The sequence below is a fragment of the Haemaphysalis longicornis genome, unplaced genomic scaffold (genome assembly GCF_048455015.1).
Source record: "Haemaphysalis longicornis isolate Haplotype H1 unplaced genomic scaffold, Haemaphysalis longicornis Haplotype H1 scaffold_2, whole genome shotgun sequence".
In the NCBI taxonomy this organism is placed as follows: Eukaryota; Metazoa; Arthropoda; class Arachnida; order Ixodida; family Ixodidae; genus Haemaphysalis; species Haemaphysalis longicornis.
The window spans coordinates 102,388,053-102,410,013 of record NW_027526295.1 but is presented as its reverse complement, the minus strand read 5'-3'; the positions used below and the strand labels follow the sequence as shown (position 1 = coordinate 102,410,013).

General features: G+C 52.4%; 1 protein-coding gene across 5 annotated transcripts in view; it reads left to right on the top strand.

Moving 5' to 3' along the window:
- The window catches only part of Acsl (Acyl-CoA synthetase long-chain), a 35,027-nt gene extending 15,575 nt beyond the window's left edge, over positions 1–19,452 (top strand). For 4 of the 5 annotated variants that reach the window (XM_077698085.1, XM_077698086.1, XM_077698081.1 and 1 more), the window contains exons 2-12: positions 8,991–9,132; positions 9,847–10,228; positions 10,334–10,440; positions 11,034–11,323; positions 12,403–12,420; positions 13,603–13,661; positions 14,765–14,901; positions 15,300–15,439; positions 16,342–16,514; positions 17,408–17,947; positions 18,301–19,452. In XM_077698085.1, coding sequence (XP_077554211.1) covers positions 8,998–9,132; positions 9,847–10,228; positions 10,334–10,440; positions 11,034–11,323; positions 12,403–12,420; positions 13,603–13,661; positions 14,765–14,901; positions 15,300–15,439; positions 16,342–16,514; positions 17,408–17,947; positions 18,301–18,479 — 2,160 coding nt within the window. In that variant the 5' untranslated portion in view covers positions 8,991–8,997 and the 3' untranslated portion in view covers positions 18,480–19,452. The remainder of the gene's footprint in view (positions 1–8,990; positions 9,133–9,846; positions 10,229–10,333; positions 10,441–11,033; positions 11,324–12,402; positions 12,421–13,602; positions 13,662–14,764; positions 14,902–15,299; positions 15,440–16,341; positions 16,515–17,407; positions 17,948–18,300) is intronic. The other variant, XM_077698083.1, reaches the window with a different exon arrangement.
- The last annotated feature ends 2,509 nt before the right edge of the window (positions 19,453–21,961 follow it).

The window sequence follows — 21,961 nt, the reverse complement described above, 5'->3', positions numbered from 1 at the left end:
ACCCGCTGGCTGGAGGCGAATCTACTTCGTGTTGATTAAACATTAGGAATAAAGGGATATATAGACGTGTTACGCACTTCTCTCGGGAAAAAGGGCGAAAATTGTGAGCATAACTACGCTTTCTAGACTGGTCTTGTAAGGTAACCAGACAACGTGTCCCCTAGCCGCTGTGCTCGTGGTGAGGCAGGCCCCGGGCGCTCACTCTTAACCCGCGTCTTTTTTTAATTAAAGCCCTTGCTTTAGCACATTTGGTTCGTGCCTTTGGCGTGCTTCGTGAGCATTTGCGGTCCTGAACGTGAGGGCCACGGAGCCTAGCGCTGCTAGTAGTATAGCCGCCGCTTGCCGTGCGCCCGGGGCGAAGAACGTCCGATGGCCGGGTTCACTTGGCTGCAGCGTCGGTCTCGTGATGCGAGCTCTGGCGGCCGCGTTGGTAGCCTTTCCCGACGGGCACACGCCTGCACTGCGCGTGACCTCGTGTCGCCCGTCGTGTCCCGCTTTGAGTGGTGGCGTGATTTCTCGGCTGCTGCTGCTGCTCTAGGTAGGAACTGCTCTGACCCGATATTCGTGCTCTGCTGCATGTTTTTGCATCGTGCTCTCACGGGGGAGGCGTGCGAGGTTTTCAAAAGTCCCTTCAGGCGCGACCGCATGCCCTGAGATGTACGAGGAAAGCGTCCAGCTCTGCAGCTTAGTGCATGGCGCCTTGTTGTTGGCTACATGAGACAGGCCGTAACCATCGACACCCCTTGTGGCATCCGCTTTTATGAAAAGGGCGAGAAACCAATACGAGATTTCGGCGCACGTTAAAGATCTCCAGATGGTCAGAATTAATCTCTAGGTGGTCAGAATTAAACCGGAGACGTCAACTACGGCGTGCCTCATAGCCCAGGACGTAGCTGCGGTGCGTTACACGCACAAAGTTTGAAAAGAGAAGAAAGTAATGAACTTGTGGCAAGTTTGTAGGCGTTGCTTCGGCACACAGCGCCGCCAAAATCATTTTGGATCATTTTCTACCTGCACTCCTGCGCAAGACTTGGCGTCCGCGCGGCGTGGCTTCACCGTCCGTCTCCGGACAGCCTGCATACTAGGCGTGCGCGCACTCTCGCGTGGGAGCACTTCTGCTCCATGCTGTGGCGCCGTCGCCATGCCAGCCCGCGTAAACACGGGCCACCCTTTTTTCCGAAGCCTCCCGTCCTCGTGCCGGGGCAGACCTTCGGGCGGCCGAAGTCCGTAGTTGGCCTTCGAGTGTCCTCCTCGGAGGGCGATGGCCAGACGGTTAACCCTTGGCGGACACAAGGTGCGGCCGACCGGCAGCTTTCCTCGTCGTCGCGAGGCGGCCTCCGTAGTTGTGTACGAGGGCACCGCTCGCGAAGTGCGGCACTTGACGATCGGCTGCGCGTTGCAGATACGCTGGACAGTGCCTTCCTCCGACGGCGCGACTCCTCCCGCGAGCTGTTGTGTCAGTATGGCGATAATCTCGGGTGAACAACTCGGGACGTCTCGCGCCTTTCGACCGCCGTTTTTAATGCTGGCGCGCCTCCAAACTTAATTATCGCACAACGTGAAAGACGTCTGTCTGTTTCCGAGAGAAAATGCGTCCGTCCGTCCGTGTTTATGTGGTACGTCACGACGCATCGCTGTCTTGATCCGTTCCTCACTCGCCTGAGTAGAGGAGCGGCGTCTTTTCTCCTTATCGTCGGTCGCACTAGGCCCGCAGTGGAGACTGGCGGCAATGTCGGGCTTGTCGGCACGTGTCGCGTGTGGCGCGGCGTTCAGGTTATCTTTGGACGTGTGCGCCTGTGGATGTACACGTGCGAGGAATTCCACGTGTAGCCGCTACCTTTTGCCTGCACTCTCTGGGGGCGGGCGTCATTTGCTGGGTGCTCCGACAACCGCGCATCGCTGCAAACCGAGCACACGGATCGGCTGAGCTGACCGCAAGGCGAGTTGCCCGTAGCGTCCAATCGCTGTCATTCGCTTATTGTGCACGGACATCTTTATCTGCATTGCGAGGCTCTTCGGGCATTGCTTGTGCCATTTTGGGGGCGTTTTGGAGGCATCTTTTCTCGTGCCGCGTGCAGAGTGGCAGCAACACAGCTTTGGCAGCACAGCGCAGGCGTGTGGCGCTTTTCTGCCGTTCTTTTCCTTCGCCGGAGGGCGGAATTATCCGTGACCGCCGTGCGGATATGTGGGTCGCGCTGCACTACCGCCGTCGGCTCGCATCCGCCGGCGACCTCCGTACTTCGATCGGCTGCCCTTGGCACCGGTAAATAACGGCACCGAGCTGTTACACCGCGCCGAGTTTCTCCGTGCGGGGTGGGCCAGGGCAAGTGCCGGCGGCTGTGCTGCAGCGTCTTCACCGTCTTCCCCATGGCTTCCGGGGGCCGCGTTTTACGGGTTCACCTGCGGGGCTCATTGAGCACAGCAGCGACGTGGTAGTCGTGCATAACCAAGTGAAAGTGTCTTAGTTCCACAGGAACATGCAGTAATACACCGCCCGCACGTACATCGTCGCCTACCCATAGCCCCAATCCCAATGTATCGTATCGCTTCCCACGCCTTCTCTTGCGCGCATGCGCAGGTTCAGACTGGGGAGCGTTAACATTCTTGGATGACTCTCCCGTAGAAAACGAGTGCAACGTGCGATGTGCGTTTTCTTGTGGGGATCACGCTTTTGTAGTTCCGCTTATACGGTCTAACCCGCAAGCGCGCGGCCTTTCGATGCAGCAGCTCGCTGAAAAGCCGTGCCCGTGTTTCGTCTTTGTTCGCTTGCACCTGTGGGAACGTCTGTCTTTAGTGCGTTTGAATTCGTGGCGGTGCCTGGAGATGTGCTAGCTGTACCGTGCCTATAGTCCTGGAAACCGTTCGTCGGCGTCTGTCGTTTTCTCGTTTCGAAAGCGAAGCTGCGCGCGACGGTGCGTGCGGCAAGACTACAGCAGCTGGCGCAGCTTCGTGTGCCGCGTCGACTGCGCTTCGGAGATTACTGTTGTACTGTTTACCATTTATAGTATGCTTGGGTTTCCTTTTTTTTTTTTTTAAGATGAAGGCCTTACGCCTTATAAATGGTAAAAGCTGGCGTTAACCGCATCGAATGGCAGGAACTGCTGAGCACGTGTGCGGCTTTGCGCACGCTTTCCTTCTTTCGCGTTCATTGGTTTCCAAACCCATGAGAATTTACGTGGGAATATGTTGTAAGAACTTCGTGAAACTATCACGGCGCAGCAGTGAAGTCTTCGATAGGTATCATCAGACGAAGGTTTCGCATTCAAGTGCCCTGGAGAAAAGCGGGCTGTAAATCCGTGTTGTGCTCGCGCTGAATCAATCGCGATATAATGCCTAGTAATAATGTACAAAAAAAAAAGCTTTCCTCGAAGCCAGTTGTTCGATATTTCCGGGCGTGTTGAAAAAAAAAAAAAACTTTTTATACGGCTTGCGTGTAAATCGAAACAGTGCCGCAAGGTTTCAGATGTAGAGCGACCTATCGGTGCCGGCGTGGTTGCTGCATGCGCTTTGAATCTTCCCGCCATAGTGACATGGTGCTCTATCCGGGAAGAGATATCAACCCGGAATGTCGCTTTTCCGATGGAGGCGAACAGCAAAAACGCCCGTGTGTACGAGATTTTGGCGCTCGTTGAAGGATCCCCAGGTGATCAAAATTAATCCGGAGCCCTCCACTACGGCGCGCCTCATCGCCTGAGTAGCGTCGGCGCGTTAAACCCCACAATCAATCAATAAACCCGGAACGTGGGAATTTTATGACCGTGCACAGTGAATGATCATGACTTCTCTCCTCCGGTACAACAAACAAAACGGGAGTGTTGCATTTGCAGTAACAATCATCGGTGCCTCCTCCTTTTTTTCATGCCGCGCCGTGACCCAGCTGTTGTTCCCGGGGGGCGTGGCGTGCGGATGGCGAGACTGCTCGTACGAGCGACTCTGGCGCCGGCCGTCTCCTTGCAGTCGCGCGAAAACAAAGGGCGCTCCGACCTAGCAGCTGCTGGCTGCACTGGCGCTCGCTTCCGCATTCGCCTGCACGCTGTCGTGGCATGATTGTGCACAAATCCACCTTCCACGAGCCCTTCTCCGAGAAAAATGGTCTCCGTTTTCGTGGGTTACGCGTTAATAATCACGGGAACTCGGGAATGGCGGGCTGTCAGAGTAAGCGCGCGGGCTTGCACGACGCGACGAAACGTTGAAAGCGGCGGGTCAGATGACACTAACTTGGGATTGGCCAGTTGTGGTGGTGGTGGTGAAAGGCCAATTTGGGGAAAGGGAGTACTGCAGGCGGCAGCTTCGTAGGGACCTCACTTTTACCACAGCTACACTGCCCGTGCTAGGCCACTTTTGATGGAGAATAGCGCATCCGTAAGAGCGGGAGCTTCCGAAGATGTTCTTGTCGATTTCTTTATTTTCTGTGTCCTTATTTTCTTTTGGGGAGGAGGTCGCTGGAGTTGAAAGCTGTGGGTCCAGCCGGACAGAGGCTCCAGCCCCATTGCTTCGAGGACCCCGAATTCTCAGATTGCGTCGGTGTGTTTGTAATGTTCGTTAGACAATAAACGAGCACTACTTGCCAGGAGGAAAATAGATACCATTGCGAAATGTTCGTCTTTGGTCGCCACCCCTTGCCAATGCCAACAACTATAGATACTAAAAACCTTGTCCAAGCCACCGTGGAGGTGACCCCGGGTATGCGAATCTGACGTCCAGAGTTTGCTGGCGCTTGCAGATTACGGTGCCTCTCCGGACGACGAAATCGACGGCGCTGTTGGGGTAAATTCTAAACCTTCCACAGCGGCATGCCCCATTGTGCCGTTTGTGTTTGTCCGGGTCTCCGATACATCATCCGCAGCCGCATTATGCCGCGTTCGGACATCGCTTCGTTTCCGCGGTACACTTTCTTGTACTCCTGTCAACAGGCGAGAGTGCATTGTAACCAAGGAGGTTAAGCAAAAGAACAAACGCGGCCTGTGCGGAGGAGAGATGCGCCCTTTCGAGGTCACTCCTTTCACCGTTTCCACGACGCGACGTGCGTAAATCGATTGCAACGCGGCTTGCAGAAAGACCTATTTTTAGTCGGCCGTCGGCAGCACTTCGGATTAGTTGCGCCGAGTGCTGATTGCTACCGCGCTGAGTATTCAATTTATCGCCTTCTGTACCTGGGAAAGACTTCCAAGTTTTGTCCATTTCATGTCTCTGGTTGGCTGAGAGCCGACGACCCACCCGCATACAAGCAAGGCGAAGCCGTTGGTTCCTATGCAGTGGTACAGGTTTAAAAAAAAAAAAAAACGGAAGTGTAACTGTACGCTACGTCTTGACACGGACACAGCTAGAATTTCGCCCCATTTCCACCTTCCCCCTCTGGCGGCTTCTTCAGCTCTACAGATTATGGGGTGTCTTCTAACTTGCCATCGGAATAGTTTTGAGCAGTTCCCTGGGCACTCCAGGGTTGCTCTCACAACGAAAATTCTCCGGGAAGAAGAGAAAAGCTAGTCTTCTCGGGAGCAGTCCAAAATGACCGTTTGTTCGTTAACCGCAAGCTTGCAACTTGTCCGCCGCGTATCTCGCTGCGTTCTTATCCCGAGCACTCGCGACTAAAATTGAGCCGTTCGCTCGCTGCTGCCTGGCGGTGGCGGAAGGTCGGGTGCGGCAAAGCGAACAGGTTTTGTTCGCTGCCACGGTGCTTTCTGCTGGCCCTCCCCGTCGCATGCATGGGGACATTTGTGACGCGTTTCTTGTTTTTCGTCAGCCCCACCAGCCTCGTTCACTGTAGTAGCCGTTGTATTCCCGTGCCGAAATCACTTCGCTGCCGTCACCATTCCGCTCCGTTGACGTCATTGCGCGTCGCGCGTTTCCCTTTTTTCTGTCGTCTGCTTTCTCTGGCGCCAACTTGGCACGCGGTTTTTGTCGTCTGCTAGGCCTCGCGGCAGTGTTCTTGCCCCGCTATCGGCGGGTATTATTCCACGGTCGCGTTTAAGTCAGCTTCGCACGATCAGCGAAACTCCTTGGTCGTTCAAGTCGCGTACGTCGCCTTGATTCCCCCGTGCTGTGTTTCATCATAGCGTGGCGCGTCATTCATCCGTCGTTGCCTGCGTCGGCTCGGACGACGGGGGCTATTTTCCGCGCCTCGTTGTGTAAGCGAACTCCCTGCGCTTGTTGTCTCGCTATCCAGCGGCGATGCTGGCACTAAGATGGCTAATACTTGAATGAATGCCGGCCTTGTCTCGGCTCCGCCAGTGTGTTGTTTGTGCGCTTGTGTTTGGGCACAAGTTGTTGACGCCCCGATTCGGATCCAACGCGGCTGGGCGATGCAATGTGGAATGTCTTCGGGTTCAGGCGCTGTCGTCGGCAGAGCCATGGCAGTGGGCGTGGGTTATAGTGGGTATAATTGCAAGGCTAGTATTCTAATTGCACATTCTTGATCTGTATGCCGTGCTACGTTAAAGTATACACGTCGGAGCCGACGTAGTGTCCGTGCACATTGCGTTGAATCACAAGCGCGTGGGTATGTTTGTTGCGCCTTCGTTCGTACGGACAAACAAACGCGAATACGAAACTATGCGTGGTTTCTTTGTGCTAAAAAGCACGCCCATTAGATTTAGCGCATTTTCGCATTCGAATTTCATTTCTACGTGAGGTACACACGTAGCCGCATGGCCTGCTTGCCGGTTGGTGCTCTGTGCTGTCTGGCTCTTGCCTGATTTGTCCGGTAAATATATATTGTTCCAGCAGGCGTCCGCTTATTTTCCTGCATAATAATTACGCTCAAAGGGGCAGGCCGACAATTGGCGATACTGCATAATTATAGTGCAGGTGACTGGGGCTACTGTACGACCACGCCGTTTGAGTCAAGCCGCCGTGAACGTTCTGTTATTGCTGCCCGGAGGTATGGTGGCTAGCCACCATACCGGAGGGTTCCGCTGTCGTCTCGCTATTCCCGTTTTGTGCTTACACCGAAGTGTTGTAGGCGGCGCTAGGAGCGACTTGTGTTTCAGCGATGACCTTTTAGCATGGCCTGTTTTGCCTCCCGAGTACGTTGCTCCATGTGCTTTGCGTTACCCTCTCCCGGGTATTTTTTTCGCTACTTCGCGCGGGAAAACCTTTCTGCTATTCTCGATAAATTTCGAGGCCGCGCGCGAATCGCACCACTTCGATCTTATCCGATTGTGTTCATGGCCACCTTCTCAATCTAATCGGTCGCCGAGATGTCCGGAGGCGATCTCCTGGTCGCTACTTATGCTTGTTTTTGGTTCCTCAGTCATGACGCACACGTTGTACCGATGTCTTTTTTCACCGGTGACATGCCTCCGCGCTCGTATAACTGTAGTTGTCAGTGTCACGTCAGCCAACCGGGCGGGACTCGCGCAAAGCTGTCGACGTCTTGCGAACGCGTAACTGACGACCTCTCTGACGTCTCGTTTTTCGCTTTCTCTGTGCCGCGTTTGCCGTGATTTGATGGGCGAAAACGCGCATTGCAACACGTGTAGCAGGTGCCTTTGAAAGAGAGAGCGACCTCTTCATGCGGAAAAGACAAAGGAGACGTTCCCGCTGTACCCTTTTTCAACATTGCGCGCGCCTGCGTGCCACCAAGGTCGGCGCGTGCGGGCAGACTCCCGGGCGTGCCGTTATTCTTGTCGCAGCGTTGCGAGACGGAGCTGAAGGGCTGGTTGTTAACGACGTTTGTTTTGCTGGGAGTGTTGTAATTGCGGGCGGCGGCTTAGTAGTACCGCCAAACTAGCGTCTATCTCGGCGGCACGAGGGAATTGAATCTTTATGGTCCGCTGTCAGCCCCCACGAGAGAGCGAGCTAGTGGAGCGGCGGGGCGCAATTTCCTTCCTACTCCTCCACTTGGGTATAAGACGAGCATGTATGTGGCTTTGTTGCTTCCCAGTGCGTAAATTTTTTGCGGCGTGGTTTAATTCCTACTGTGTGCTGTGACCCTTTCGGTGCCTCATTTTGGTGTGGGCTGTATTTTATATGAATAGTTAAGCGATTGCTTTTCAGGTGATGTTTGTTGTGTGAGTGTTCGCATTTCAAGTTTTTGGGCATCGTGGAAAAAAGTGCAGAAACAGACGGCTACACAAAGTAGGAACTACACAGGACGATGCGCTAATCTACTAGCAACTGGGGTAGTTTGTCCTGTGTAGTTTGTGTGTCGCCTTCTTCCATGATGTGTCGACACCAACTCGCCAGCTTCTCGTCATGCTAAGGTTTTTGTAATCATGAGTTGCAAGAGGCAAGCCCCCTCCCCCTTTCTCTTTCTGTTTTACCTTCTTAGCGTGAGAAGAGGTTAGTCAGCCGCTTCCAGTTAGGGTCTAGTTGGCTCTGGTGTTCTCCCTCTGTTTAGGGTCTTGCTCTGGTGTTCTCCCTCTCTCTCGGCCGCCAAGGACTGCTCCTTCAATCTGAAGAGCAGTCTTTCACTAATCTGTATTTGTGTACTACTACTCGTGCCATTCGAGTAGAGCTCACAGATAACCTAGCGGTGTGGGCAGTCTCTATTTGCGAGCCCTCCTTGGGACTGTACCAACATGTGCATTCTTATCACTGCTATCCTTGTCTCCTCTTCCAACTATCCGAGCAGGACTTGGCTTATCCCCTTACACGTCTCTAGCTGCCGGTGGTGTACGTTTTCATCTGCCCCCATTCTCCAGTTTACGGTACTGTCGAGCTTCTAATCTGCACCCTGGCCGAGCTGTCGGGTCTTGAGTGCTACTCTCATCAGGGACGTTTGGTGGAAATGTAGCGTAACCTGATACGCCAGCCCCGGGGTGGTGGGGGAGTCTATTTTGGGAGGAGGCTGGGCGCAACTTGAGCCCGATAATGGTGGGATGATACTGCTTTGTCTGTATCTGGCACGTCGCCGTCTCGCACTTATCTTCGCTTGGATAACAAGTGGCGTGTTGCCCCTTCTGAATCTTCGTAAAACTCCCGCGCGCGCTTGCTGCCCCGCCACTTGTGCCCCCGTACTGAGCGCGCACTGTTGCACCTCATTGCAGCTTCAGCATGTCCAACCTGGGACTAGACATCGCCCTGGGCCTCATCAAGGTCCTGGTGTCTGCGTATGACGTGGTCACACTCCCGGTCTACTTCGTCTGTCAGCGGCCATGGGACTACTGGAGGAAAAAGAAGCTGGCCTTTGTGAGTCCTGTTCCACGGGTCTCTCGGGAGGAGCTCAGGGAGCAGGGTAGCCTTCCGTAGAAGCTTAGGTGGCACTCATTTCAGCCTTATTGCTGAAGTGGTGGCACTGTTTGCATGGCATTGCACTGTGCCACACCTGAGATGTGTGTATTAAAAAGAGTGTTTTTTTTTAGTAATATTTTTTTGTTGTTGTTGTTTTCAGTGGCTTAATGACCTGGTCTTGCGCAAAAAGAAATGACAAATGTGATCGAGGTCTAGCAGAGCTAAATTTGAATCTGTATGTGGTGAAAGTAATATTTATTTTTTGACCCGCCATGGTGGCTCAGTGGCTAAAGCATTGTGCTGAGCACGAGGACGCAGGTTTGATACCTGGCTGTGGCGGCCGCTTTTCTGATGAAGGTGAAAAGCAAAAACGGCCATGTGTACGAGATTTTGGTGCACGTTAGATCCCCAGGTGGTTAAAATTAATCCGGAGCTCTCCACTACGGTGCACCTCATTGCTGCCGTTGCGGTCGCGCATTAAACCCTACAATCAATCAATCAATCAATCAATATTCATTTTTGGCTGGTGCGGTTAGCATTCACCCAAGAGCCAGTTGCCGGGGCATGTACCAGAAAGTGGACTAAGAAAGAATGTAGAAGTGGGTAGCTGTTACTTCTAACAGTGCCACCTTGTGTGAGCGTTGGCATTGACCTTGCCGGTCCCCCGTGCAGGCCAAGTGTGCGATCGAGGGCGACCCCAGTGCGCCGTACGTGCGCACGCACAGCAATGGCCTAGACTGCCTGAACGGCATCCGCACCATGGACGAGCTGACGCGCAAGGCGGTGCACACGTTTGGCGACCGGCCCTGCTTGGGCTCGCGCGAGGTGCTCGGCGAGAGCGAGGAGAAGCAAGCGGACGGCAAGGTCTTCAAGAAGCTGGTGCTGGGCGACTACAAGTGGCTGTCCTACAACGAGGTGGACCGCAAGATCGACCTCATCGGCCGCGGCCTCATGGCCCACGGTGTGCGCCCCCGCCAGAATGTCGTCATCCTGGCCGAGACGCGCATCGAGTGGATGCTGGCCGCACAGGCCTGCCTCCGCATCAACATCCCAGGTATACACTTTCTCCTCCGCCCGCCGCTCTCTTCTGCTGGGGCATCGTCCGAGTATTGGTGTGGGTTTTCTAATCGCGAGTGCCTTCCTTCCCTCCTGTCTGCAGTGGTCACTCTCTACGCAACTCTTGGTGAGGACGGCATCATCCACGGCATCAATGAAACGGAGGCCACGCATCTCATTACGTCCCACGATCTCATGCCGAGGATTGCGGTGAGCCTAGTTTCCTCTTTTTTTTCTTCCTTAGTGGTTCAAGGGGGTAGATTTTCAGCATGACCATTTCTGACACGCGGAGTGGTAAAATTGGTAACACTGTTGCGCGCTGACGGAATAGTGCATCGTGCCACATGTTGTAATGGGGTGAAATGTACGTGCCAGGTTTCCCGCCATGTTAACCTGCTACACAACTGTGAAGCATTGGCCTGGTCCTAAATTGTAACCAGGGGCAGAATTTTGAGCTGAACATTTCGGAGCCATTTGAACCGGGACGTAATTGCTCTTGCGAGGCCACTGACCAATGGCTTGCGCAGCATCACATCTGGATCGTTGGCGCTCGGCCTATCACAGCTCACCTGAAGTGGACAGTTTTAAGTAGACATTAAATGCACCAAACAGAGAATTGCGCACCATTGTAGGGATCAAAGCATTGCAAAGCAGTTGCGCAGTAAAGTTGGCTGGGATGGGGAACTCTTTTATTATGGCGCCGCACTGTACCTGGCAAGTCTTGGCCTGGCCTTGGCCTTGGAAGACCTGGCAAGTCTTCCAAGGAGCTCATCTCTCCTTCTTCTGCCCTTCTCGTGCTGCAGAAAATCGTCCACCAAATTCCGTCGCTGACGACCATAATCTACATGGAGAACCCCGTGGCCAAGGTTCCCCCGGTGGTTCCCGAAGGCCTGCGGGCCGTCCCGTTCTCCAAGCTGGAGGAGAGCGGCCGCACGGCCGACGCTGAGCTGCGCGGGGAGACACCGACCACCGACGACATTGCCATCATCATGTACACCAGCGGCTCCACGGGGGTCCCCAAGGGCGTCATGATCACCCAGGGCAACATTGTCACCACCGCCCGGGGGTTCAGCGTGATCTGCAAGGACGTCGGGTGAGCACGCTCTCCTTTCTCTTTCCGCGTCTAATTTGCTTGCGGGAGCATTCTCTAACTGCTTAGCTGTTGTTGCTCATTAAAGTGCGGTCCTTTCAGGTACTTTTCAGGCACTAGGTATCGGTGCAAAACGAATGATCGAGGTCAGTGCAGAAATTGAGAAGCTGTTCGGTTCTAGCATCTGTATCTCTGCTCTGTACTTGATCACTCTTTTCACTTTTGTGCACGACACAAAAAGCAGTCGTAGTGTCCAAAAATACCTGGAAGAAAAGTGTTACGGGGCGAACCTCTTTGAAGGGACGGACAACCGATTTTTGTCGAGCATATCTTCTCTATCCAAAGTGAAAGGGCATCACTTGAAACACCCTAACTCGAAACGGTTTTGCCGATAGCACCATGTAACTTTTGAAATCGGAGTTTTTGGATCTACCAGCCATACATGTCCCGCCAAAAAGAATGCTATTAACCATAACAGTGGGCCGTGCGGCAACACTTTTAACTGCACGTGAGATGAAACTGCATGTTGAAACCGACGTAACATAGTGTCACGTTTAGACACTACATGGCGCCACCTTTCAGACTTCAATTGAAATTCAAATTCAAAATTGAAGTAATTCTTTGCCGTTACCCCAGTATAATAAATTGGTGGCTTTCAAATGAGCTAGAAGACATGCGCTCCACAAAAATCGGTAGTCTGTCCTTTTAGGATTAATCTTTGCTTTTAGTGCTTTGCTCAGTAGTTGTGAAATGTTGTAGCTGTGTTAAGCAATGTGCCATCTGTCCTAAGCTTTCGTAGAAAAATTGTGCAGATTTTTCGTTACCTGACTGAATGATTAACTGTACTGGCTTTAGATTGTGAGATAGAATTAGCAGTCTTCAGAAATCAGACATTTGTTAGTGGTTGTGTACATGCTGTGACATTTTAAACAGGAGAAATGAAAAAAAAAAAAAAAGTGAGGAATGCTGTGTACCAACCATTCTCAAATTGAAATTCCAATTCTCCTTTCACACGTGTCTCTAAACCGGCCATTCATTTTTTCTCCCCTTTTTCATTTTTGCGGCTTTTCACGATGGAACAGCCAGGGAGAGCTGTCTAGGTATAGTGGTACATTTTTTTTTTCGTATAAATGTTGCACATGCACCACGTGTTGTATATCCGGGCCGAGGGACGTTCCCCCAAGGCACTGCAACCGACGTGATCTTGTGTCGTTGCGCTTGTGCCACCATTCTTCACTTCTACTGCTCTGGTGCTGCTCTGGTGCTGCTCTGGTGGCCAGTGCTTCGCCCTGTGTGCTTGCACTGTTTCTCAGGCTGCTTGCTGGCTTTTTTTGCCTTGCGTTTTTTCCGCGCTCAGTGTTCATGCATGCACTTGTGGCATGCAGCGTTGTCTAATGTGCCCGTACACTCCTCTGAACAGCTATGACTTGTAAGTCATTGCCCTCTCTGCTGCCTTTTCATTTTGTTTTGCTGCCTTGGTTGATTTGTGAAGTGCCTGCTCTACTTACCTTGTTTTTTGGTGTGTGCTGTCGTCACGAAATGATGCCTGTTGTGAACGTCAAGTTCAGGACCCCAGCACAGCTCGTTATGCAACTGAAACTGACTACCTAATGCTACAGTTACCACACCTTGCAACTTAACTAGACACATTAATGCGGTTGGACAGCGCAAGCGACCTTGCGTCATTGTGTTTGCAGTTCAACATCTGATCTTGAGTGGCACTTGAATTAATTCACAATTAATGCACAATGCATGTACTGTCAGTCTTGTCAGGCAGCGTAATCTTGCTGAGATCATAGCTTTAAGACTTGACAGTTTCCGTTGCTTTGCGTTTGTGCTAGAGGGGTCCTGTGCTCGGGTACAACTTAAAAAACGACAACGGAAGCTGCCTCTGCGCCCAATCACCACAGCCAACTGTTCCTCTGCGCTGCGCAAAGCGTGCCTCACTGCAAGCATCTTCAACATGATGCGAGTCGTTTCAGTGATCTTTCAGACTGTCTGCTGATAGATTACGGATGCGACGACAAACTACGCGAGAAAAGGCAGGGGATGTTGCACATTAAGCGCAATCTCCTTCCGAGATGCGCCCCCACGCTGACATCTGGTTCCATCGCTTCAGCGGCAGTGCACGAGCTATTGCCGTTCTTAACTTGTACCCGAGTACAGTTGCATGATAAAAAAAAAGGTGTGCCAGATTTGGAATGAGGTGGGAAGCAGTTGTTGCTTTGTATCCTTCAACTGTGGAGCCTGACATCTTGTCTTTCCTCCCTCTCTCCTTGCAGCGGTACTGACTCCTACATTGCCTACCTACCCCTTGCTCACGTGCTGGAACTGGCCGCTGGTGAGTGGAGCATTTGTCTACAGTGCGTTACGTGGTCGGAACAGTTCTCGCGGCACTTCTTTCTACCATACAGACTGGGCTACAAGTCGACCTCTTAACTTGAAGTGGCAAAAGAGGACTAGGAGCAGTGCATGGAAAAGCTCGCCAAAAACGTCGTCTTGTTTACTACTGGTCATTACCACTCAGGTCGCTCATCTGTCCAAACTTCCCCCAAGGGGAAAAACCCTTGCATTGCATGAAACAAAGCACCCGAAAGCAAGAACTTTCAAATTCTCTTCAGTTGTTAGCACCGACCTCTATTGCTTTGCTGTGGACGGCCTCCAACATTACCAGTGGCGATCTTGGGTTAAAATTGAGAATGAAGTTTGGCCCATTATTCTCTAAGTCAGGGTGCATCCTGTGGCATCCGCGAAGTTGATTCAGATTGTGGCTAGACTACGATGTCTAGTTCTGCCAGTATTGAACGCTTTTCTTAGGCAGACGAAACTGGCCCTTGGTGGCCGGCCTTATTGCCCTTTGCTTCATTTGGCAAACTCTCGTCACGTCCATTTTAAACACGGCAGGGAACTGCCACAGAGTTTGTACACTCATCCCACAGTGCTGGCACAGTGCACAACAGAAAACAAGAGTAAACGAGCTTTAAAAAAATAATGAAAAAGAACAGGAGAAATCTGGGTGCAGAGATAGCTCTGTTGTGAAATTGGGTGTTTGTAGTTGTACACTTGTGCTGTGATGATTGCCAGACTAAAATTTGTGTTCTGCCAATGGACTACTGTACAAGACGGCTCTCTCTCTCTTTTTTTTTTTTTTTTTTTTTAAAGCTAGGTATATTTTGGTTTCTGCAGCACATGGAATTCTTTATCTTGGTTCTGTTTTCCCAGATTCGCGTCCCACCATTTTGTAGCACAGCATCATGTAGTCCCGAGTTGTTTCCTGTGTGTGCAGATTTCCACTTCCAAGTGGTCGCTAATGCTTGCATTCATTTTGTGCCGACTGTGACTGCAATGCTAGGTCCCCACAAAGCTTCCGTATCGGTTGACTGGCAGTTCATTGCCTGCACGTGCGAGTGCCACTCTGATTGCTCCTCCTCCTTTTTTCTGCAGAGTGCCTGTCGTTTGCGCTTGGAGCCAGGATCGGCTACTCTTCGCCACTTACGCTGACCGACAAGTCCACCGGAATCCAGAAAGGTTGCCTCGGTGATGCGACCCTGCTGAAGCCGACCATCATGGTCTCTGTGCCCGTAAGTAGTCGGTCCCCCAATTGCCTGCAGTTCTTCGGGTGCCATAACTTCCTGCCCTCTAGTTCTGCCAGCGAAGTCTGTGTTGCTTGTGTTCTTAGATTACTGAAAGCCAGAAGATTTTCGTATGCGGATTGTAGTTCAGACCACCATTCTTCGCTGCAAGGGATTCGGTACCTGCGCTACACAGGAACTTTCCATTGACAGTTGACAGTTTCGGCATATTCACCACTTTATGGACGAGCTGTTCAGAGGCCTTTGGAAGCCCTTCAAAATGGCCGTGTGGCGCAAATGTTGGCCCATTATAAGGGGATCCTAGTTGAGCGTTGCGTAATAAACCCTGCCTCCCCTGTTCTGGTTGTTCTGCCCACCCTGAAGAAGACCGTGCTCTCGTTGCGCAGCTGATTCTGGACCGCATCCGCAAGAGCATCACGGAGGTTGCCTCTGCCAGGGGGCCGTTCTTCCGGAAGTTCTTCGAGTACGTGATCGCCTACAAGTCCTTCTGGCTTCGGCTCGGCTTCAACACCCCGCTGCTCAACAGGTGAGGAGGGGCAGGGCGTAGTCTGTCGTCCGCCACTCGGTGCCTGTTACTCCAATTGTCCTTCCACCTTTGGGCGAGTTGAAGGTCGCTCGGGTTCACTTTTACTGGTCCAAGCAGGCTGAAAATGAGGCCAACAGTGTTCGAAGTGGCAAGGTAGTCTAAAAAGCGCTGCTCTGGGGTTGGATCTTTGTAGTGGGACTTGGATGTTCCACTCTTGGTTAGGCCTCCTTTCTTGGGTGCCTTAATTTGGCACCGTAATTGGTGCACCGTATGCACAGCAGGATCGTGAACCATTTCACATTTGGCGAAGCAGCGTTGAAATGTTGGTTGTGAAAGTACACAGTGTGGACCCTTGCCTAAATACGCAAATGTGGGCCACTGTTGAAGTAGATTTCAAAACGAGGGAAAACACTTTGCTGAAAGTCCTGCCACCGTGCTGTCTTAAAAGTTCAATATCGTCTGGCTTTTTTTTTTTTTTTGTAATGTTCTGCGAAGCAGCTACGGTTGTCTTAAGCAGCCAGAGCGTGAATATTTGGATCAGATAACGGGCACTGTCAGATCACACGGATGGGCCGCCATCCTGTGTTCAGTGATCTCGGTGAGAGATCTTATTAAACCTGCCACAAAGCCATAGTTCTGGCATGGTGGCACTTTTCAGTGTGGTGCATATAGGTAGGTCCAGTGTCAGCTGATGATGCCTTTACTAGTTGCTTACACCCCGTGGCCACTTCAGTGGCCTCTTTGAATGCATCACTGCTCGGCTGTGTCATTCTCCATATTTACTGCACTGCAGCCACACAAATGCAGCGCCTTGTTTTCGTGGGCAACTGTATGTTCCAACCTTCCCCCCAATGACGCAAACTCACCTGTGCTCTCCCTCTCTCCCTCTCCCCCCGTACCAGGCTGGTGTTCAGGAAGATGCAGGCACTGCTGGGTGGCCGCCTGAAGGTGATCGCCACGGGCTCAGCGCCCCTGTCGGCCGACACGCACGAGTTCATCCAGGCCTGCCTCGACTGCTACGTGGTCCAGGGATACGGGCTCACAGAGACGGCCGCGGGGGCCACCATCATGGACCGTGAGTAGTGCCCCCCTCCTGCCTGCTTGCAGCTTGCCAGCAGGGCCACTGCTTATGGATAAATACAGTGGGTGGGGGGTTTCTTGTCTACAAAGTAGGGAAGCTGCATGTGTGCTGGCATTACCGATGAAGGCACTGCCTCTCACCCTAGTTTTTATTAACGCTGAAATATGAGGCCATGTCGTAACAAAGTCTGAGAATGTGTAGTTGTTTTCGTGCGGATGAGCCTAAACTGTGCTTTGGAGCTCTAAATGAGCAAATGGAGACATTGAGGAACCCTGCAACACTTCTTTCCAACCTAATTTTTGATGTACATCTGGAATGCTTTCAGAACAAGTCGAGAAGTGCATGCAGTACCCAATTAGGAGGTCCCTAAGTAAATCAGCCACAAATTACTGCTCTTTCCTTGAGATAACCAAGGAACTTGATCGAAAGATACTTTCTTCTGTCCCACAGTCTTCAGGTTGTTTCGGTGCTTGAATGACGTCGTTTGAGTGATGTCGCTGCTGTTGTCTGGCTTCCTTTCAAATGCAGCAATAAATGCATTCGCTGTCCACTTTAACAGAAATCTCAACACAAAAGCAAGGCACAAAATGGAAGGCTATCGGCTGTGGCGAGCAAACCGCGTAATGCCGCTCTGTGCTGGCAGTAACTACAGTTTTGGCAGGGCTTGCAGCCACAAAGGACAGGGTGAAAGTGTTTACGGAAAGTGTTGCAGGGTCCCTTTGCCTTTGTGCCAGCTTGTGTAGTGCTCTGCTCAAGCACCAATGTGTTTGCATTCAGGCACATTCAGCGAGCAGAAGTGCATTTCAAGGGGTCGTAGAGTGTCAGGCCTGTGCCAGAGCTAGCACTGGACGGGAGCGTTCACGGTGCCCTCGTTTCCTTCGCTGCAGTGGACGACATGAGCTTTGGCCGCGTGGGCGCGCCACTGGTGGGCTGCTACATCAGGCTGGTGGACTGGGACGAGGCCAACTACCACATCACGGACAAGCCGTACCCGCGGGGGGAGATCCTGGTGGGGGGCCCCTGCATCACCAAGGGCTACTACAAGAACGAGGCGCTGACCAACGAGTGCTACCGGCAGGAGGACGGCATCCGGTGGTTCTACACGGGCGACATTGGCGAGATGTACCCGGACGGCACGGTCAAGATCATCGACCGCAAGAAGGACCTGGTGAAGCTGCAGTTTGGCGAGTACATCTCGCTGGGCAAGGTGGAGACTGAGCTGAAGACGTGCCCGCTCATCGACAACCTGTGCGTCTACGGCAGCTCCTTCCACACCTACCTGGTGGCCCTGGTGGCGCCCAACCCCAAGCAGCTCCAGGTGCTCGCCGACAAGCTGGGCCGGGGCAGCCTCACCTTCGACCAGCTCTGTCGCGACCCCGAAGTGGTCAGGGCCGCCGCCGACATGATCATCTTGCACGCCCGCAGAGGTGAGCACAACCACAGTCTCTTTGGCGCTGTGAGTCCAGGCTCTCTGTGAGTCCAGGCTCTCTGTGAGTCCAGGCTCTCTGTGAGTCCAGGCTCTCTGTGAGTCCAGGCTCTCTGCGAGTCCAGGCTCTCTGCGAGTCCAGGCTCTCTGCGAGTCCAGGCTCTCTGTGAGTCCAGGCTCTCTGTGAGTCCAGGCTCTCTGTGAGTCCAGGCCAGGCTCTCTTGGTAGTCCAGGCTTTCTTGACGAGGCGCGTAGATTTAAGTTTCTGGGTGTCCTGTTCAGCTTGGCTATAAATGTTAGTAGGCATTGTGTGGGGCTAACGATGTCTCTCTCTCCCCGGGGGTGGTGGTGCAGCCAACCTGCAGAAGATGGAGATCCCGACCAAGGTGAAGCTGTGCCACGAGGACTGGCAGCCGGACACGGGGCTCGTGACGGCCGCGTACAAGATCCGCCGGAAGAAGATCCAGCAGTTCTACCAGCAGGACATCGACGAGCTGTACGAGGTCTCGCTGCGGCCGTCCAAGTCCTCGTGAACGCCAGCCGCCGCCACTACCACCACCACCACCGCCATCGTCATCAGGTCTAAAAAGCGCACACCGCACGCACAACAAGCTTGCCGCTGCGAGCATTTGTGGGACTCCACGAGGCACCCGTGTAAATAGCGAGGACTGTTGTACAGGGCGGGGAAGGAGCCCCTCTGCCCCCCTTTCCTTTGTTGTTCCAGTGCGAGTGCAGCAAGCTAACGGAGGAACTGTGATAGCCACCCGCAAGTCGTCCTTCCTGCCGACGCGCAAGGGGGGAGTGGGGGAGGAGGAAAGAGAACACAAGCGCACCTTCTTGCGAACCTTTGCAGAGGGGAGGAGAACTGCTGCTGGCAGTGTGTGCACCCCCCTCTTTCTTCCTTTGAGTCTTGCCCCCTCCCACCTTTCTGGGATACGCACACTTTTTGCCCCCTTCTTTTTTTCTCTCTCCTTCTCTTTTCTTTTTCAAGATTGAAGCTTGTGTTCAATTTAAAGGAAGGGAGTATTGCAAGCTCTGTTACGTGCTGCGCATAATAAAGGCAGGGGATGGGTTTTTGCATTTAGTGCAGAGGCAATGTTTCCTATCAAGTGGCAGAACTGAGAGGCTCTTTCTCCTGTTTCTTTCTCCAGCGTCGAGGGGAAGGCCAATTTTGTTTTAGTGTTTCTATGTGTTTGTGTGTGTGTGACGTTTTCTTTTACCAAGTGTACACTTTGTAAACTAGCTGAGCGAAAGTTTGCTGCTGTCTTATTTATGGCATTCTCGTGTGTAACACAATGATTTGTTGTTTAGTTCAGAACCAGGGGGACCAGTAGAGTGTGCTCTTTGCTTGCCCGGTTTTCACCTGAAGGGGGTCCTGCTCTTTTTCTCAATCTCTGTCAAGCCTGTTGAAGCTGGTCACGATGAAATTGTTCCGACTAATATTGTTGTGCCTTTGTTTCCACCAAGACCCCCCAGTGACAACAATAAATCTACAAGTGTTGAGCACTGCTTGGATTCCTCATTTTTTTCGCCTCACTGTGGCGCAGTGGCCTCTGTCCGTGGTCTGGTGTTGGGAAGCTTAGGCTCTGACATCTATTTTGTGAAGCATGAAGCGAAGTGCTGCCATTGGGTCTGGCACAGTTGTTTATATTCCAGAATGGTCGACATATTGCTCAGGGCGCTAGAGTAGCTTCACAAAACTTCAGTGGAGATATGTTACCCTGGCACCATCATATCTAACCTAAGATAGCACACAAAACTATAAAGGGATTGCCGTTTGCAAGTAATCTTGAGGCTTTCTACTAAATGGCCATAATTGTTCTGCTGACCGGTACTGTGGCATGCAGGCACTCCAGGGATGCTAGTTGTTGCTCATGCTACAAAAACTGCTGACCTGGGACTGGAGGGAGGTGAGAGCAGAACCTTGCTGAGAGGAGTTGTTTGACATAAAGTGCAGTGATAGTTATAGTGCGAATTTCACATTCACAACAGGGTCACGGAATGTTACGAGCACCATTGTAGCTTAGTAGGGCCCCTTTGGGCCAATAAGGAACTAATAAATGAAATCAGAGGGTGGTGGTAATGGTGGTAAAAACATTTATTTGAGCTTTAGGGGAGAGGGAAGGGGAAGTGGTCAGCCTCCCGTGGCCAGGAGGCCGCGAGCCTGTGCCGATTCCAGAGCTTGTTTCACCAGGGCGAGTTGCTGCTCCGGTGTCAAGCTGGTCAGAGCGGACTCCCAAAATTTCTGGAGGCCTGGAGAAATTCCTGACCACGCTTCATTTCACCACACACAAAATGAAACGTGGTGACAATTCCAAATAATGAAAGGTGACTATATATCAAACGTGCTTTCATGACTGCACATGTGCCACAGACATGTTGAGTGGGGCATTGGAAATGGTTGCGACACTGTCAATGAGATTTCGGCGCACGTTAAAGATCCCCAGGTGGTCGAAATTAATCCGGAGCTCTCCTCATCGCTTGTGTAGTGTTGGTGCGTTAAATCTCATGATCATATCTTTCTTTTTCTTTTTTTTGCAACATAAGGTTTGCTCTTTTCTCTCTCTCTCTGTGTAACTAAACGCAAGAGCTATAATAGTGCGTGCCGCGTGACACGTGGGCATGGCACTTGATCGAGTAGAACTGGCATACTCCAGCTACGCAGAAATCTCATTCTCGGGAAGCTGTGAGGCGTGACGGTCTGCTTAATTGTTAAAGTCATTCACGCCGGAGGATAAAGCATGCAACAAAAGTGAAAAAAGCAGCGCAAACACGACGTTGCTATGAAGTAGCCTGTAGGAGTAATTCGCGTCAAAAGAAGAAGAAAGGAAAATACAATGCAGCAGCTGTTGGAAGCTGATTGGAGAGTATTGACACGCTCAATTGCGGCGCACGTAAGCATACTTCAGTGCCCCGATGAATTTTTACAGCAAAGCTGTATACCTCTTGCCCCCAACGGTTTCATCTCCATGAGCAAAAACGCCAAGGCCTAAGACACCGAACGCATGCGTCGGGATAATCAGGCGTACAGCGTAGAACTCAGAATTCGTTAAGGAAACCACAAAAGAAGCATCGAAACCGCATTATGGATGATAAGGCGGCTTTGAACAATGGGACCCCCCCACCATGGGTTCCTGGTAAAGATTATCTTTGCAAATTATCCTTGAAGGCCAGGCAGGACTGGTGTCACTAAGCAGACCAGTTCTTGCCCGAGAGGCAGGACCCAGCATTTGCCGCCAGAGAAGGCAAGCGTAATGTCAGTAGGTAAGGTTTAAGAGTAACCGCCACTGAGGCACGCAAGACAGCTACGGCGGCCTTTTGGCGTTTATCACTGTTGCGAGATTGCCGCATCTAAGGCCCCACCATTAACTTCGACCAGGTGGTGGTGGTGGTGAAAACTTTATGTATCCAGAGGCGCCGGTTGGGAGCAACGGCACACTGCAGTCCCCTAGTCGATGGCCAAGAGCCTGTGCGCCCAAGCGGCGAGTTTGGCAGATGGATCACACACTTGTGGGTCGGAGCTGAGCAGTGTGGTAAGGGGCAGGGACAGAGTAGGATGGAGGGGGGTTTGGCAGGGCAAGCGCCACTATTTGGTGGAAGGAAGCGAAAGGCGTGCCACACCACGTGCACGTGTGGCAGTATCGCGTGGGGAAGTGCAGGTTAGCACAATGCAGGATGCGGGAAGGTGTTCGTCTGCAGTCGACTCCACTGAACAGATTGTCTGCACTTTAAGGTGGTAGCGGGGCCGGGAGTGTGCGTCTGACTAAAGCGGCAATGCAGCGTTATGTCCCGATAGGTGACCAGGCGATATCTCCCTCCCGCCCGGAGCAGCATCCGAGGCATCCCGGCAGCAGAAATCTCGGGCTACCTCATTAGCAAGATCGTTACTCGGAAGGGACGAATGGGCCGGTGTCCATGTCAGGCGTGAGCGATGTGCAGGCGGATTAGGAACTGTCTGCAGGATGCGTGCGGTGATGGGGGATACGTGACCCGTCGCCAAGTTCCGAAGAGCCGT